The 19447-nt window shown below is 44.8% G+C and overlaps 1 protein-coding gene across 2 annotated transcripts; it reads left to right on the forward strand.

Moving 5' to 3' along the window:
• Positions 1–242: 242 nt before the first annotated feature.
• Positions 243–14419, forward strand: LOC126525112 (techylectin-5A-like). 2 transcript variants are annotated; one of them, XM_055067548.2, is made up of 6 exons: positions 243–522; positions 4793–4962; positions 5601–5743; positions 6707–6812; positions 9366–9533; positions 11729–14419. In XM_055067548.2, the coding sequence occupies exons 2-6, from the start codon at positions 4821–4823 to the stop codon at positions 12037–12039; spliced, it is 870 nt and encodes a 289-aa protein (XP_054923523.2). In that variant the 5' UTR covers positions 243–522; positions 4793–4820; the 3' UTR covers positions 12040–14419. The 2 variants fall into 2 exon arrangements, with proteins under 2 accessions (XP_054923523.2, XP_050029128.2); XM_050173171.3 differs by having other exon boundaries at positions 243–518.
• Positions 14420–19447: the final 5028 nt, after the last annotated feature.

Raw genomic sequence — 19447 nt, forward strand, 5'->3', positions numbered from 1 at the left:
TAGCTGAAATCAAGAAGAGTGGAGAACACCGCCAGTACGTCATGTCTGTCTTTTGTGCCTACCTCCAACTGCCAACGTGCGGCGCGTGTAAGAAACGAACAGAAGCAAGAAAGTGTGGCTGAAAGATAGGAGGCAAGACTTGCCTAACAAGCGCCTGCCGTCATTTATTGCTTGTGAAGGTTTAACCCAGCTTGAAACGTAATCTTGCGGCGCAGGCATGCAACGCGCGTTCCTCCATCCAGTTTCCACGCGCTTTCAGTGCTCGTTTCCGTCTCTCTTTGCTTGCGGAAAGCATGCGCAAAGTTTCTCTTGTCGTTTGCAGACACACGAGAAGGCTCGTGTTTTCCTGCGGATTGCGAAACAGACGCAGGTTTATTGGCAGCATTGCGCGCTTAGGAACAACGAGCGCATGAAGATAAAGCTGCACTCATCGGCCCTACAGCAAAGAAGTGTGCGTTGCTGCCCTGACAGCCGTCCTATGTTATAGCGGATTCGTAGAGCATTTCGAAGATTATTCCGTGAGTAGGCAACATTTGCTCTTTTTTAATTGTCATAAGCGAAATGTGCTTGACTATTTCAAAAAGCATATGCGCTTCTAGGCCATTGTCGCGCTCGTACGCTTTGGTTAACGTCTTATGTCGCGATAAAATGCTTTCCTAATATAGCGCACAGATAAACTTGACGCGAAACCTTTATATGACTATGACTCTGCTATAAGTTTGCTTGTAATCGTTTGGCGTTTAGTGGCCCTTTGCCATCAAGCCTAAGCAATGAAAAAAAGGAGTATATATGGATACATTTCCACTGTTCTAATGTTCTAAGATGCTGCAGGTCAGTGTCGGAAACTTCGAACAGTCAGATCCCGTGAAATACCTTAACATTTGACATAACAGGATGCAAAAGGTGTTTTCCCATTTGAAAATGGTATGGTTGTGCGCGAATACCGAAAATTTTCAGTATAAATCAAATGGAAAGAGTGTGTGATTTGTATTTCAGTCCACGATTTATTATGAAAAGTTGTAGACTATTGTAACTGATAAAAAATCCCGACATTCGATAAGTATATCACAAACCTGCTACGTGCTTTCAATGTTATAAGGTCGTGCAAGAAGTAAGAATTGCTGATGCAGTGTGCAAAGGAGAAGACTAAAGCGAACAGAGACTCTTCCTTACAGCTCTACTGCAGTGAAGCCGCTAATGTGCGGGCGCGCCAGTTCCTAACAGAAGGCGAAGAGAAATTTATTTCTGCATAATACTTCCCTGTGGTTAATTAAGCCTGTTTCATTTTATGCAGCGTACAATTGTTAGGTAAGTATTACTTGCTCAATTTTACCATATTTGAATTGAATTTCAACGATTTACCGCGATGGTAAACTTTTGCTCAGCACTTATCACAATGCTCTATTACGTGCACCTGGTGGCTTGCTATTTGATTCATGAGTTTCATAGCTATGGTGCACAAGGTACGATAGCTTTTCAGTAGCAACACGCCGTGGTGGCGTAAAGGCTGTGGTCTTGCGCAGCTAATCACGAGGTCACGGGATCAACTCCCGCCTGCAGCAGCCACATTTCGATGGGGGCTAAATGTAAAAACGTCAGTGTCCGGTTTATTGGGTGCACATTAATGGTCCACAGCTGGTCAAAATTAATCCGGAGTGACCTACTACGGCATGCCTCATAATCAAATCATAGTTTTGGCATGTAAACCCTCAGAATTCATTCAACTTTCAGTAGCAAATGTTACACGATCAGAAATGTGCATTTGCGCGATAGCAACACATTTTGAGCGGGTAAGACCTTAGTGCTCTAAGAGCCCACATATCTAGAGAAATCCGTTTTCTTATGTTTTAAAGGTAATGCGTTAAGTTAACAATCAATAACAGGGTTGAAGGGTGGGCTAACTCGCTGGCCGAGGAAACAGGGAAATCTTTCTTTATGAATTACGACAACCAGGTGAGGGAAGCCGTGACGTGATCTCTCTCCAGTATCTTTATTGGGAAGTTGGGCCGATTCTAGGTGAACGCGAGCCCGGTTCACTGATGTCAGGGTGCTTATATGTTCTCTTCGTCTGGCACCTGGCTCGGGTGCTGGGAACATTGCCGCGGCGCGGGTTCGTCGTTTTTGGCCTGAATATGACGGCCCGCCATAGGGCCCCTTCTTTCCCGAGAAAGCCGGAGTATGGACAAGCTATCGCTACATGCAGTGGGCAGGTGACCACTTTGTTGTGGAAAAGCTTACATGCCCGTTGTTCGTGCATCGATTTTAATTCGGGTGGCAATCGTGTGTGTTGCCTTTAGGCAATCCGAGTCGAGTCTGTTGAAGAGAATGAACTGTGAAAGATGCTCGGGAGGTGAAAGCGGGGAGTAGTGCAGCTGTCTGGTTGCGCACGCCTTCTTTGCGCAAAGACCAGGGAGAAATCAAGTACCTCTGTACCAGGTTTGTTACGTTGAGCGAACAGAGGGAGGTAAGAAAGTCGCCTACGGCGGATGAGCCATGAGTCAGGCTTGCTCATCGCTTTTGCGTGGGGGGGGGGTGAGCCTTCGTGGATGAAGCAGGTTCACACTTTTGATTAGAATTCTAGTCTCCTTTCCAAGCGCTGTCGTGAGTGGCCGACATCTGCCAGTGGCACCACACGTGTCACGAAAAGAGTGTCTGAAGCGCATTTAGTGGTGCTTCGGCGGTACCATTATTATGTGCCATGGACGCGAGTAGTGCTCCGGACGGCGACTTAGTAAAGTATGAGTCACGCGTCTTCGGACATCGCTCCTCTGTGGCACTGGTGCGGTGTTCTGAACGGCAGTGCAAGTTGGAGCCGTCGCAATCGATTCACGCTGCTTTGTGAGCTCTGATGGGGGTGCGACACGAAGGTTGATGTGGCTGATGCGAGAGACCATCAGAACTTGTGTCTCGAGATTGTGATGCCAGCCCATCTGCTTTGTAGTTACAGCGTGAGTGCTGTTGATAGTCGCCAATATCGGATTTATCAATGCAGTCGCCATAGGGGCTTTACGGCAAGTCGACTGAAGGAGAGGATGCGAAGCCTAGGGAAGGGACGGAGAACGCTTCTGAAACTCCGTCACTCTCGCCTAAGTGCCGCTCTCGCCTACAGCATGGGGTTGAACGTCCTCAGCTTCGATGAGGCAGACGGCACAGCCCAAACTGCGAACTGCAGATTGGCAGGCTGCGTGGTGTGCCGGAGTAGACACTTATCTAGTGTTGGGAGGTCGACGCGTGCTTCAGCACCAGTGTTGACGAGGTATCATGCCTTGATAATGCCATCCGCGACGCGTGAAAGGCGGCAGGATGTCGGGTCTATGGCTCTGACCACCTTCAGTGGATTACCAGAGTGTTTCCCGCAAAGGCATAAGGCTGAAGTCACCGTTGAACGTGCACACCGTACCGGTCACGGTAACAACACACTTTGGCCGACAAACGTGTCGATCTTTAGTGAATGAGGCTGTGACATCAAAGTCGTGATGGTCTGCGATGTCGGCCTGCTGTGAGTGAGCCCAGCTCCGTGGTCAGCTGGTCGACTTTGGGGGTAATCAGTTTGTTAGCATTAACGAGCCGCTCCAAGTGGTTGCCGCGTCCCAGTGAAACGAATGAAGAAGGCGCACATGGTCTCTTGATGGTGGAAACTATGAGCGCAGCTAGGTTGATGATCACGTAGGACATTTGATTTCACGAGTCGAGGGATTCGGAGGAGGACACACTGAAAATAATGCGCACCTGCTGCGGCAGTGACGGCAAGAAGGTTTCGCCAAATATCGATGTGTCTAGGGAAGCAGTAGAGTCGACGCAGAAGATACGTAGGTTTTCCGTCACCGATTTCATTCGCGGTTAAGAGCTATTGAAACCGACGATGTTATGGCTCGGTGTTGCAGTGTATGAGTTCCTGCTTACGATGGTCATGCAGGCGGAGAGCGGAGAATATTTCTGACAATTTAAATAACAACAGATGGCAGTGCGCCGATGAGGTGGTCATATATGATGTTTGTGACGTCAGACGGTGTCTGCGGAAAAGCGACTGGACGATGAGAAACTACAGTAAAGTCCGACTGCCAGAACACTGGTAACCTAAGAGCAGCGAGAACCACCTCGGTTGCTGTGGCGTCCTCCATCGCAGCCTTGTCGGGGTCGGTCTCCATGTTTTCAGGAGTGGCTAGGCCTCGATGCATGATCAGGTTGCCGCCGACAAGAAGACGCGAGAATATCTGGTGTGAGCGCGCAAAGGAACGCGGCGCGTTGCCATCCGGCGTCTTGGAGTCGGCACTTGTGGGTTGCTTGGTTCGGAACTTTGCATATCTAGAAGCGTCCGAGGTCACCATTTGTGGGAAAGTGTGAAGTGCTATGTTTCCAACACAATTGTAGAGTGGTAGCCCGAATGTAGCCCACTGCGAGCCCGGTTCGCCGATGTTAAGATGCACCGTTGTTAACCTCGCTTGATAACTGGGAAGCACGTAATGGCGCAGCTCCATCGTCTTCTGCCTGGCTAGACAGCTCACCATTCAGAATGCCTCTTAAATGGTTCACATAATGCGTTAGTAGAATGAGTACACTTTGCATCTGCAACAAAGAAATTACTGTAATTATTCTTAGCTAAGGCAGATTATATTTTCATCGTGTGTGTACGTAATGACATGTACTGTTTAAATTCATTGTTTTTTAGTTCTTTGGCCTATTCTAACCAAGATAGATGTACATAAAGAAATACCACATGGAGATCCGTTGACCTTCCTGAATGGCGGTACCACTGGTGAACTCCTGACACTTACAATACTTTCTTTCACAGTTTCAAAGTGCCACGTGCATCAGACAAGATGGAAAAATACGTCGCCTATCTGTTCGTGCTTGTCACCGCTTCCGCCGTCGCCGTGCAGTCAGCAGCAGTTGTGAAGCCATCCATCGAGCAAGCGGAGAAACGCGTACAGGAGCTCAGCCGGCTCCTGTACGACATTAAAAGTAAGAATGACTTTTTTTCCTTCTTGCAGCATCGCTCATGTGTCCGTATGGAAGTCTATCAAGGCCTTATCACGAGATTGTACTGTATCGCCCCATTATCTGTGCGTGTCCTCATCCTGGGTCCAGCCAACCAAGTCTATATTGCCATGCTTTGGAAACGAACAGAGACAAGAAATCTGAACAAAGTTGTGTACCGAAACATCACTACACCCTGAATACACGGGCCAAGAATAAAACGCAGTCGTCTACCATGCAACTCTCAGACCACCGGTAGCGGTGGTTACGATAAACGTGCCGCTAAGTTTAATGCAGGTGCAACATTTACTTGCGTTCATAAAAGAATTAAAAAAATTGTTGATTTCGTCACTAAACAATAAAAAGCTTGAGTGGGCAACATCTCCAACTCCACGGTACCTTAAGAAAGCAGCAGACAACTGTTTTTATGTGGTTTCATGACTAGATTTTTTTATTTGTGTGTGGAGAACAAAATTCAGCCGACGATCTGCGAAACTGTTTGGAATAATTGCATCTAGTTTTCATTTTCTGTACTACTTAGCAACTTTCCTCCTTAAATAGTTAGTCATATTAAAATGTTTCTCTCTGTCTATGTAACTGACAAAAATTTATCTTTCCTTCAGATACCATTCAGCCTCGGCATTGCAGCGATCTTTTACATGCTGGTCAAACGAAGAGTGGCGTTTACACAGTGTTCCATAAGGCCGCGGGACCTTCGGGGCAGAGCGTCTACTGCGACATGAAAACAGACGGCGGCGGTTGGACGGTGAGGCCACTTGCCCTTAATAGGGTTTTTCCGCACAGAATACAAATTGCACAGCTTGAGGGAGTGGCGCTTTATTTTATTTTTTTGTCTTAAATAAATATCGCCCGCACTGCACGTGATATGCAGGGAGTAGGCTTCAATGTAAATACAGGTATACAATACGAAAACTATTGCATAATACAACGGAAGTGCAAATACGAAAACCCCTATGTCCCACGAAAAGAAAATTACACACGTTTATTAAACATTAAATGTGTGTGGAAAGAAATCGTTGGAAATGCGCACCTTGAATTAAATAGGCAATTGGCTTTGCTGTTACTTACGGCAACTTTCACTGTAATTTTGTCGTGTATTTTGTCTATTTAGCCTACTAACACTAAATGTTCAAGTCGATTTCATTCCAATATGGAACCCACCTTGCAAATATCTCTATTCGATGTACGCTATAGTCAAGTGCAAGCATAACAATCGCTCACAAACGTTCACGACAAGATGGTATACACAGATATATTTCGCAGTCATAACGATTCAACTACTCTGTTTGCTACGCTGCAAATATCAATTGGTTCAGCGGTGGCTGTTTCCATTCGCTTGCAGACATTTCGTTCTACCACTCGTCAAATGTGCATCCGCTTTATCGCAATCTGCTTCTGTCTTGCATCGTGGCAAGCGCTATTTGGTCAGTCCGTGCCCCCCGGAAATCTGACGACACTTGTTTAAATGCCTTCTTGGTGCTGGAGCTCGAATGACACATCGCCCATATAAAAGCATTCAGATTTCTTCAAGAAGTGCATCATTTGAGGTCTGCGTGCACTATAGATGGCAAGGGGTCCTGATGAATTAGGTCAACCAGCAAGTGTGGATTTGCCTTCAATTTAGCGCACGTAACAAAAAGAAAATCTCCTATAATTTATGGTGTGGCACGTAGTTTACACCAGTCTATGAGGAAATTTATTAACGCAGGTGATCCAAAGGCGAGGACAGTTTGGAAACAGCGTTTACCACTTCTACAAAAACTGGACAGAATATGTCAATGGCTTCGGTGATCCTGCTCAGGAGCACTGGATAGGTAAGTCGGCCCACCTGAACGCCTGGGAAAATTGACGTTCACTTCCTAACATCACTCAGCACGGTATTGTGTAGTACTGAGGAAAAAATTTTTACAGTTTCCATATATAACATAGAATCCCCCGAAGCGATGCTTCCTCATAAACTGGGCTATTATGGACTACATTGTAACATGCACATAGTCAGAGAGATATTAATTATTCTGTAGCTTTATTTGTTGCCTTTCGGCTTTCTGAAACAATGTGCTTTCAGCAACACCTACTTTATGTATATTGGGTGTTCTTTTTTTTCCTACACAAATTTTTTAGGAATTGCTTGTGGCAAATAGCACAGGTGTAAATCTTGATCTAAATTACTCGAGGAGGAGTTCATTACGAGCAATCGGAATGCTTGTTTGAATAATTAAATAAATTACACTTATCAGCTTTTTTTTTTATTGCTACTTTCCGGCACTTGCTTCTCTCTGCGTATTGCAGCTAGTGAGCGCGCACGACATATGGACATAGAATGAACTCTCAGGATGGAACCACCAAAACACGAGGAAGTACGCTGTCGGCTTTGGAACCGAAAACTTTTTTAAACAAGATCACTCTTCTGAAACATAATTTTTTAAACTGAAGCACATTGTGTTAGGTTGGTGTATTGCGGTGGAGTTAATCACTTGATCAGCCGGTAGCCGCAGGGGCAATTCCAAGATTTGTGGGTGTGCAAGTCGCGGTGACGTGACCTCAGTGTCAAATCTAGCCGGGTGTCTAAGCGAAACGATTACGCACAATCAGAAATTTATGGTGAGGGAGCTAAGAGCGGTCCTTCCGAAATATTCGTCGAGTAGAGTGCGCAATTAGGGCGGCAAACGAAGCCAAATTTTACTGTACTAGTCGTGCCAATAAAAAGGCTCAAATCGGCGCGGATGAATGTACTGGGAAGAACTCACCCCGAATCAAACGGCCCAAGCGGCGGAATGTGCAAGCATAACGTTAACTTTCGTCATATATGTGAATTTTTGTAGGTGTGCTGACGAAAACGACACAATGTTAAAGAGGCACAGCAAAAAAAAAAAAAAAAAAGAAATCCGGCATATACAATCTGCAAATTACTCTCGGGGTTAATGCGGTTAGCATTTAAGGTGTGTAACCACACACACCGTTTTGTCACCTCCGAAAGGCCTCTTGTATGAGAGTGCGCTCCTGCCGGATTTTTTTTTTCGCACTTCCCTCTGCACTGGCCGCGCCAGCTAGCGGCGCCATCGGGAAGCCTGCGCGTGATGTGTCTCAATTTAAACGACACAGTTTCGATTTCGCTAAGCAACAGATATATTTTGGGGAATATTCTATTTTTATTTTCTTTATCAGCGGCACACAACCAGTGACCTATCTTGGCGCGACATAATTATGATTTAATAGAGGCCTATATCCATTGGACCATAAAACAATTACCGAAGCGGGCGTGAATCAGGCTTATTTTTCCAGTCCCAGCGGCAGATATGAAGCGACCCATGTGGGTCACTGACATGCGACAAACTGAGTGAGGTTCCCAGTCAGTGGTAATCGCACTGAAGCCGTGCTCGGTTGGACCGCATATCAGCCTCCATGTCTATAAATGATAAATCAAAGCTGCTGACGCCGAATGCCGATGTCGTCTCTGAGGAACGCATATATTTATATATATTAGACCGTTTCTTTTTTAATGGAAATATACGAAGCAAAATATCTGTTTATATTGTTTCAAATGATCTTGATCGGCACGCGTACTACGCTAACTCTTCTGCCTACCGTCACCTGCAACCTGCAGAGAGCGTGCAACCAATTCGTTGTCGTTAACAGGCACATCAGGTTGTATCTTTTGTTTCCTAAGCCTTAATCACGGCAAATATGAACTGATATATATGTACCTGCGTGCACATAACGCTTGCGAATAAACTTACCTGACTTGCAACCTTTGCTCCTTTGTTCTTGTCTTGCTCAACTGAGAAAGCAACCATGAAAATGTGAGTTGATGAAGATTCTTTTGCGGGAGCTGGCAGAAAGAAAGAAAGGTACATTTGTAAACTAGATAATAACCCCGCTAGTTAACCTACACAGCTCTCATGGCTCAATTTCTTCGCTTGCCTTAGTACTAGTTTGCTTTGCGTGATGAGATGCAGTAGTCACCAAAATGACACATAATGGCTATAGATATGGATGATCTATGGCTCACTGAAATCGCTGTCGTCAGCGCAAAAGAAGTGGTTTCTGGCTCTATTCCTGTATAGGTAACATAAAATTTGTCTATAGCTTGTGTTGCGTGAGCGCAGTTGCAGTAGACCGCGTAGGTTTTCCAAGCCAAGAATTTCAGTTTTAATTCAGAAAATAATCAGTGATACCTAAAGAATCAATGTAGATACTTATAGATACGTGTTCCTGTTTGCAAACACAAACGCACACAAATGCTTTATTTGCGATAATATACATTTATTTGTACGACCAGTCACGAAATTGGTGTTCTGTTTATTGAATTTTGTGCACGCTGAGATTTGATAGCCTTCGCACAGAACATCGAAACGTTGTGTTTGCAGGAAACAATGCTTTGCACGGGTTGACGTCCGGCGATGAAGACATGACTCTTCGGGTGGTGCTGAAGAATAACACAGAAGATAGTGTTTCTGTCGACTACGAAAGCATTCGCGTCGGCAATGAAGACGAGCTATACAAGCTGCACATAGGGAAGCTGGTAGGCCCAGAAGGTAAGTCTAATTCATGTGCCGCTTGTTCGAAGCTGTAAGTCGGACCGTAAATGCTAATAGCGGTGGTTATTGGGATTACCGAGACACACAAGAGTGTCCAGGATGCATAAACCATGACAAATATTACAGAAACATTTTCTTTACCGCTTTCAGAAACCCTTGTCCTTGGTGGGCTACCAGAGGCCAGTTGCAACGGCACTGCTTTATCAGCCATTAATTTTATACAGGAGTGGCTCCATATTTTCATCATCTATTTATTCAGCCTATTCTTTCTCACTGCTTGACGGCGGCCACTGGTGAAGATCTACGATTACCGCTTGCTTGCGTCAAAACACTTCTTTCAGTGCCTGCCAATTTTATTCCACCAGATACAATTCGGCCCGATACAGCATTTATTGCTCCTTGAAACCCGCAGTAAAAGCCTCACAGCTTACGGACTATATACTTCTGATCAACACATTGCGCACCCTGCGCGACTGTTATCGTTATTCTAACCTCTGGAATTAAATTGGAAGTAGGTGTTTTCACCCCACGGTCAGCTTTAACTCATAACAATGACTATGTTACAAAAACGCATTCCACTACACATTGGTACAGTTTTCAATAAAAATAAAAGCTACGAGCACTGAAGTTGAACAGCAAGAAGTTTTTGCAGAAGAAAAAAAATACTCACCCATTGCAATGTGTGAAAGTAGATTACCAGCGAAGCTGTTCAGTACACAAGACAGAGATGACACATTATTTTGAAGAAAGGTACGGACACATTCATTGTCTTTAATGGTTTCTATTGTAGTAGCATGGTGCTTGAGTGTTCTGGCGCATTCTCAGCTTAGGCATGCGTCGTCTTCTATGGCTTGCCGCACACGCTCGGCGTTTTCTCCACAATCTTCGGTGGTGTTTGTCGGCTGCCGGCGCCGTTGACATTCCTGTTGCTGTCCTCTTGGTCCTTCCTAGAAGGCAAGTTAGACGTTGCTCTCTGGAAGTCCAAACTATCTTCGCCCTCCTAAGCCTACCGCGGAAAACGAATGGAATAATGCATTGCTCGGGATCTGCCGGTTTTATAACATGTACTCCAGCGCTGACGACTATCACCACCTCGGGGAGCACGAGGGAACTAGTCATGAGCGTGATGGGAGCGCGGAAAAAGATAGGGCAGTGCGCGCATAGACATGGCCGATGCCAGTCACACACTACTATATTGTAAGAGTGTGGAAGGACTGAAGATTTGGTGCCTAGCTATGCGTAGCCTTGCCATAGCAACTGGAGAAGACAAAGTAAATGCGCTCCGCGGCCGTATCCATTGCTTACTGGTGTGGTGTATGAGCCATTGCTTACGCGGGTATGAGCCATTCATAATAAAAGTTTCCGACATGATCTTGTGTATTCTGTATGCGTGATTAGAAAGAATGTAAGTACTGTGCGCTTCACTTTGCTGAGTGCTTGTAGCCTCTGTGTTTATCAGGCGTTTCAATTTTGATTGCTTACTGGGGTATGAGCCAGTGATGATGGCGGTTTTTTGTTGACGAACACAAATATTATACGGAAACCTAAACATATACAGCTTCACTGTAAATAATGGAGTCTGTCCAGGACAATCCACCACATCAACACAGCATACGTGGTATCTGTAGAATGTTTGTTATTATTTATGCCTCTGAGTAGATTATACTGTTCATAACACATGCTACAATGCTAAAGCATAATTTAAAAAAAAAAAAACTTCCTGCGTCTTTCAAATTAGCGTCTGCAAAATATTTTAAGGTAGAACCATCGGTATTCATGCATATGTAGGTTAGCGCTTCAAACATCGCGTTTCAGTGAGAAACGAGGCCAACCCAAAATCTATAACAAGATAAATCAAACTACATTAATGCACCTAGTGTGCCTCAAGGTGCTGAGCATACACTGCCCGTGAAATTGTACCCATTTACGAAATCACAGCAATGTGTAAAGTCCTTTATAGGAATGCATGATAGATGACTTCAGGACCGGTCATTCTCGGAATAACGTTGCCGTCAAATTTCCCAGCACTAAAGCTATGTTCTTAAAGGTATTTTCTTGCACCTACGCTGCATAACTTTGCCAGAATTAAAGATCGGGGGGTCATGATGGCTTGGAATGAAATACATCTTTGCTTCGTTAGAATGCCTTGAAATCCGACTGTTTTATTCACCAGTCTTCTTCCTCCCTCCCAGGCTGGGACGCGATGGTTCACGGCAACGGTCACAACTTCTCCACCTTTGACCGCGACAACGATTCTGGTCCTGCCAACTGTGCGGCCATGTACCGAGGAGGTTGGTGGTACAGCCAGTGCCACGCGGCGAATCTTAATGGGCTCAACCTGAATGGGCCGCATGACAGCTACGCAGACGGGATCGAGTGGAGCGTGAGAGGCCAACCAGGGCCCCTTTACCATTATTCTTATCCCGCTGTTGAAATGTTGATTCGGCCAGCCGGTTCCTTGCTTGACCGCCGAAGCCAGCTGCTGTCTCTCCCGTTATCATAAATTTATAAGGCGCACATCGGTGAACAAACGCCTGACGTTGTGCGGCAGCAAGCCGACTCAGTCACCTGTATAACTGTTGTAAGCAGACCAATACTTACGACCGGCTTCAGGGCCACTGTCACTGTGTTGGGCGCAACACTGAATAGCTTAAAGGTGCTCCTGAATATGTTCTGCAGGTAAACTTCAAGGGAATGCACTTGACGTGAGTTGTTTGTTTCACGCGATGTATCATCGTGCATAACTGCACACAGAAAAAGTTCTTCATAACACTTTAACGTCTTTAGTTCATCAAAGTTGCTTTATGGCATAATTGCAACCAATATAGCAGCAGATGGGCAATGACTGTGAGATTAGTTTGTCAGATAAATATGGACAGACATCGAACGTAACCCATGACATAACACCCTTCCAAAGATATCACAGAACGTTAAAACCTACGATAGGACAAAGTCGAAACATGTGGATGCTGACTTGCTCCACCTTCCATAGGGTAGTTCATTTGTAATGGAACAACGTATCGCATGCAAATTATGCATGCAGTGAAGGAAGACACAATGCACTTGCTCGAAATTAAATTTAACACCCTAGCATGCTTGTTTGCAAACTCGGATAAAAATGTCGCCTTTGTTGCCCTTTTGCCGTCTACATCTCTCATACCACCCTTGCCAACGCTGGAGCTAAGCCGCAGCGAGCTTTATTTGTAAAGGAAGGAAAGGCCTGTCCCGTACTGTCTTCGTTTTCAGTGCTCATTTCTTTTTACGTTTATTACTTCGATTTATACTTGTCTTTCAAGTCACACTCATGATCATCAACATCATCAGCCTAAGGTATGCACATACATCCAAGAGGAAGGCCTCTCTAAGTGATCCCCAATTAAATCCCTCTTCGGTCAGCTTGCTCCGCTGATATTATTATTCGTAATTTAATCACGCTACCTATTTGCCATCCCATGTCACCATTTCTCTAGATCTAAAAGATCATCTCGTTGTATGTTCTGCGAAATACATTGTCTGCGCAACTACAGTACTTTCTCCTGAACTTGAATATGCTATCTGCTACCCCCTTTTGCTTTCTAATAGGCACGGCACTATTCCTGCATCTTAACGTTACTCCTAAAATTTTTTTGTTTCACCGATGTTTTCGAGGTATTTATTTTTTCAAACAATTGATAAAATATACAAAGAAGGCGATCATGTGATGCGTACAAGTGGTGAAAGCGTGTCAGCCTATCATGCCATCAAAAAACTTGGTTTCCTTATCATGCAGAGCGATTGAAGCCTGGCTGACACGTGGGCCTTGAGTTAACATGCATAAAGTAAGCTTCTTCAATCTCACGGTTCATTTGGTTTCTATTTTTTTAGTGTATTTCAGTTTTTTGAAACAAAGGTCTGCAAGCGCAAATTCTGGAATGCGCGGCTATATTTGAGCCGCGCATTGAGTAGATGTTATGCTGAGATTCTTAAGTTTCGCAACAGCTAAATACTCTAAAGAAGTCTGGCTTTCCAAACCCCATGGTTTTGCTAATTTGTGAAGGGTTCGGAAAGAAAAAATAAAAGGGGGATCAGCCGAGCAGCAAATCAAAACGGGAAGAAAGTGTTCGCTCATTCCTTATGTACATCAAATAGGTTTAAATAAATACAGCTATGATGTATGGTGTTCATGTTGTCTTTTCCGCTAAGAATTCGTTATACAAGACATGCACTATTGTTAACAGACCTACGTGCGCGTCCAATGCCATTTACAGTACGTCAACCTAGTCGCATGTGTAAGCCAGAATTCTATCTATAAAGAAAGCATGTTTTTTGATGTCGAGATAGGCTGACACCATTTCACCACTTATACGCATCCCAGGATTCCATTCCGCGTATATTTTATCCCTTGTTTGAAATAAATAAACCAGTTGTCAGTCTGCCCTCGTATCATCCGCTTCCTTTGTTCTTCGCGCGAGTTCCGCTGCCCATAGGAACATCTTCAGTTACCAATTCGCCCAGCTTACTTTGTTCATGTGGTTTTTAACTTGCTCCGTAGTTTCGTTATTATCTTGCATATGTCAGGCGCTTACGATATTAACTTTAGAATGTTATGCTTAGACATGTTTCTCTCAAAGATAATGAGCAGCCGAGAAATATCAGAATTAACACATGGTGTGTCGCTATCCGAAGGATCTTTACATGCGTGCAATAGCAGAAAAGATTGAACTGGGTTGGTATGTAGCACTTGGGACAAACATTTAGGGCATTTATCTTTGCCTGAAAAATTTTTCGCAGTGTTAGTTGGCCTACCACCTTTCTATGGCGGTATCCGATGTATTTATAATCTGAATAAAGTTGTGAATTGAAAGTACGCTGCAAATAAAGATTTTTGGAGTGGCGACTACTAAGTAGTGAGTGCTTTCTTTTCCGTTACTTCTCCATTTCAGGCTCGTGAGTGCATACAAGAAAGTTGGTCAGACAAAGTGCATTGTTAAAAAACAACTCTATCTCCGTAACGCCTAGCTCTCAAGAAGCACATACTTTCACGATTCATGAGTAAAAAAAATCAGGCGTCCGTTAACGTGATCGAAATGCAACTGCTCTGTAGGGTGTACTTTATCCTACAACATCCACAAGAGATAGCCCAAGATTTGATTTAGCGCGCTCTTGGCAGTCGGTACTAGCTGCTGGGCACCACGTGCCTGGGCTATACGGGGTTTTTACGGTTATGCTTTGCGGAATTTTTAAAAACCGCCTTTTGAGAAATTGTTGCTGTACTCACTGGACTGGATTAACCATAAAGACGGATAATTATTTGTGCTAGAAATCAAAGCACATATTCAAGTAAATAAAAATATCCTCCTATTACTTTCTTAATTAGTTTAAAGCACATATTGCAATTTAAGAAATGTAGACGGTGAGTATGCAAGGGATATCCTATTTTGAATGAATTTTCGAAATGACACCAGGTTAGAGACATGCGCCACTAAACTCGTAGTAAAGTAAAATTGTACTGTTGTTCAACTTACTGTTTTTATAATGCTATTTTAGGCACTAATCCACAGAAGTAACTGGAACGTCCATGTACTCGGCCCACGCTTTGGGAAATAATTTCTCGAAACTGGTGCCAAACTTGTAGGTAAATTTCAAGTGTGTACGTCTTGCAAATTCACCGGCTACAATTCCCAAATGCTTAAATATGAGCTGCAAATATGTGGCAGCAAAGCTTTGACATAGAGAGATAGTTCATTCTCGCATAAAACGCAGCGCGACTGAGACAAGGACAAGAAGAAACGCACAGCTACGATTCTCGTTCTAGTATGTCCACCTCTTCGAATAATACTGCTCAAGGACCAGTTTTACAGGTTCCCGAAAACTTAGAAATGTTTACCTTGTATGCTGAACCGGTGGCTTTCACGATTTATCTCCCGTCGAAGTAAGCCACAAGTTGACATAAACCTTATATTGAACACACCACGATCGGGGAAATTTATTTCGACATTATTTTTTGTATGTTGACAGCTCAAATGCAATTATGAAGCACTTAAGGGCGTTATTTATTTCAACCAAATGATGATATGAACTGAGACATAGGTGTCCTTAGGTAGGTCTATGGTATCAACTAAAGAAATTGTGTTTTTTTATTACCATGCCTAATTAAGACTACTGATCACCTTAGTGAAACGCGACGTCTCACACTCCGTGCTATGTATGTCAGGCACTCATATTTTCCGTCACAGCTCACAAGCTTCCGGGAGGTAACACGTACAGTCTGCTGGGAATGTCGCCCTGACGTTACACTCGAAGCAGGAGGGGTTCAGTTCTTTTGCAAACATAATTCTCGTACTTTGTCATAGAGGGACATAATGTTCCGCTGAGCCTCTACTGCGGCTACACTTAGCGTTTTATCTCCTTCGGTACAGGTGGCTGGTCCTGCATGGCCTTCAGGAAACGTCTTATAGCTTAGGATAACCCCTGATAGGAGGAATTGGAGTGGGCCTCAAGGTAAGTTTTCTTTTTCCGCCTATCTGTGATAGGTCAAAAAGGCTTTGCAAAAGTCTCGTGCCTCCGAGGAATATATCACAAAATGATTTTCAAAAAACCTAGTGCGAGTGTAGACGCTAGGACAGCAGTATTTAATTACCTTTGATATTCGGTCCTCACGCTGTTCTTTCCCAAGGAATCTGGCGAAGCCGGTAGCTGCGCATCACCTATGGCGTTGCGTTTCCTGGCTTCAATGTTGTGTTTCTTCATGCAGATAATTTAGTCGTGACAGTATGGACTCTCGCCCTTCTTTCGAAGAAAACATTTTAGGCACGTGCAGAAGAGTTGACCGTCACCAACGCACATTACCAGCACTCTTGAACTTTTTATGCGAGACTGCATTAGACGATCGTCCCTATGGAACCTGTGACGTGAATACAGTGTGAAATATTTTTGCGCAATGATGTTTTGCGTGGATAAGATTACACCTGCGTGTAGTGTGTCTAAAGCGCACATCCGTGTGTTGCACAGTCTGTATGTAGTGGTTCATTCCATACAACACCAGAATCACCTGCGACCTACCCATCCCTGTATGTCCTACTTTCCCTTAATGACATGCGGAGTAGCACGCTAGCTACACACTCTTCTGGCCGTCTTCTCCTCCTCTCTATTCATTTATATCTACTACTCCTCTTCCTCCTCCTCCTCCTTCTTCTTTCAGCGGGAATGGACGGACGCTGTGGGCCACGCATAATTCCACCTGCTGTTACTCTAGTAACGTTGGTTTCATTGCTTTCCTTTGCTACACTGTACTAGATGGCTGTGTCTGGCTAAATTTTCTCTTATCGAGAGGCATGGATGGCACGTTTCATTTCAAACTTATCACTTTGGCAACCACACAATGTGCAGGCTAAAATGAAACGCCACCTTTGTGTTAATTCGTTCGGTCAAATACGTCATCAGTGGCACGTCGGCTCAACGATGGATGACCCTTTGCCGACTCGTGTCGAAAGAATCCCTAACGCAACAAGCTTCGGCACTGACGGCGACGCACTTCGAAGATGTTCAACTCCTGAAGCACAGGGCCTGTTCCCGCCGGATGCGGGTGCTCCGAGTCGCTGTAACTGTCGCGCCATGTCCAGCACACGGCATCACCCAACATCACGAGGTTTCCCGAATGTAAGGCGAATGTTGCCTATTGAACCACTGACCTCGAGGGATTGACTTGCCACAAAGCTACAATGGCGGGTACGGAAGCTCTGATTTCATGTGCGGCCACTTCCTTAGTGTCGTATACACAATACGGTAGCTAAATGCGGCTTAGCCGCACGTTCTATGTCAGTCGCCCGGTTGATGAATTTGCATGGTGTTTATTTTTCATAAATTTAGTAAGACACAGTAGGGCTAGGCTATGGTCTCCGTCATCTTATTTGTTCTAAACCTCCTGGCTCCTCTTTGTCTTCGTTCAGAAACTCTCTAACTTCTTCACAAAGTCCGCGAACACTCTACCTTCTTTGAAGACTCATCGCTCCCGGAGTTACACATAAAGACGTTCCCAATGGCAGCACACTCGAGCACGCCGTCATCGTTGACGTAACCAACTTTATTGAGAACACCTTTTTGCACTACAGTGTACATCACGCGATATGTTCCCATCTACGCCTGCTTCGTACACGGAATACTTTTTCTGACGAGTACTACACCGTTCAGCTGCACACGAATTATCCGCTTGTGGTGGCGGTCGAAAGATATATTGATATCTTCGCAATATCGCTGGTATGCTTGAGCAGTTTTCCGCTTCTGGCACAATTTCAGGCAGTGAGCAATGCTGAACTGTTGATCAGTAAGAGCACCGGTGCCTTTCCAAACGCTGCGAAATACAGGCAACAGCCGATGCTCGCAGTGTGCGACCGATTGTGATGAGCTACAGCGGCCTCCAAGCAGCACTTCTGTTCGTCTTTGAAATTGGTTATCTGGAAATAAACTGTTTCAAGTCTCATATGATTCTTTCAGCTATGTCATTTCCTGAAGAATGGTAGGGCGCACATCGCCGCAAGACGACTCCTCATTCCTTCGCCTACTCATGCGAACGCTGGCTTACAAGTTCTGGTCCATTGTATGTTATTACCACTTCAGTATTCTTAAACATTTCTCGGCTCAAAAGGGCAAACACAATAATTGCGTCTTGCCACGGCGTGGCTGTACTCCCCGAGACCAAAGACTCCCTGTTCACATACAACGATATCCCGAAGTATTACCTTCTTAATCTCAGGGTTTACGGTTTGCCGCATCCTAAACAGCGCTCAGGCACTTACATTACGCTTATTACAGACTGGTACTTATCCTTGCCCACGGAGGCTGAACATGTTTTATCCTGAAATGTATACAGAGCCTTATTGCCAGGATTGTGGTGCTTTAGCCACGCTCGAACACATGCTCTGGTCTTGCGACAGAATTGAAGACTCGCCGATCAAGGACTGCATTTCGCAGCCCTACATGGATGAGCAGGCTGACGACGTGGCCGTGAGGCTTGGCCTTCCGGTCCCGACGTGGGAGCGGCCCCCTTATTAGTGGTTAATTGTCGCTACTTGCAGGACCAAATAAAGTTTTCCACCCATCCATCCTTCCCGGTCATGTAGCCACTATTCTAGTGCACTGATCTATTGCCCCTAGGAAAGACTGTGTTTTGCTTACTCCTGCAGGCTTTTCTTGAGCTCCGCAAAATCTGCCTGGACGATTTCAAACGGTATGTCAGAATGTTAGCGCAGGGCCATCTCGTGTGTTCTCTGAAAGTACATGAATTTGTGGACTTGACATTGATGGTGTTGCGACTCGGGGTTCGGAGACGTGGGATCCACTTTCCCCGTGTAGGGGTAAGTGAACGTGAGGCTGGGTCCGGTATTCAGTACGTTTGACAAGTCTAGTAGCATACGGTGAGGGGCTAGTTGGTATGACATTATGAGAACAAAGAAAAACTGCGCTAAAAAGGACAAGACAGAGAAAGAACCACACGAAACAGGCGCAAACACGTATACGTATGTATATATATATATATATATATATATATATATATATATATATATATAAACACGTATATATTGTCACGTACGAGTTTCTGCCGCTTTGGGCAAAAGGACTTTTTCTGCCACTGTGGACAAAAGGACGATGGGTAGATGGCGTTACCCTGTCTACTGAGCTACAACATTGTAACTGTTTATATTGTAAATACATATATTTTCTCCTCGTAACGTTTTGGTGGACGTGCGGGGTACCTTCGCCACAAGCCGGCCATGGATCTTCTCAGGGGTTCTGCTGTTATGGCTACTGACCGTGCAAACTATCATAAGCGACTCCAAAAGGGCAATAGTCAACTTTTCGAGCGGCAGCATAGGCGTCTTTGCAGCGCGAGTCCTATGGGACTTTAATAATGAAAACACTGTTGAACTCGTATG

This window comes from Dermacentor andersoni, chromosome 3 (genome assembly GCF_023375885.2).
Source record: "Dermacentor andersoni chromosome 3, qqDerAnde1_hic_scaffold, whole genome shotgun sequence".
Classification (NCBI taxonomy): Eukaryota; Metazoa; Arthropoda; class Arachnida; order Ixodida; family Ixodidae; genus Dermacentor; species Dermacentor andersoni.

Bases quoted from the DNA above. Each gene is read 5' to 3' on its own strand.
- LOC126525112 (XM_055067548.2), top strand. From the start codon at position 4,821: ATGGAAAAATACGTCGCCTATCTGTTCGTGCTTGTCACCGCTTCCGCC. The intron at 4,963-5,600 runs GTAAGAATGACT...TCTTTCCTTCAG, and splicing joins GCTCCTGTACGACATTAAAA to ATACCATTCAGCCTCGGCAT. The intron at 5,744-6,706 runs GTGAGGCCACTT...TTATTAACGCAG, and splicing joins CAGACGGCGGCGGTTGGACG to GTGATCCAAAGGCGAGGACA.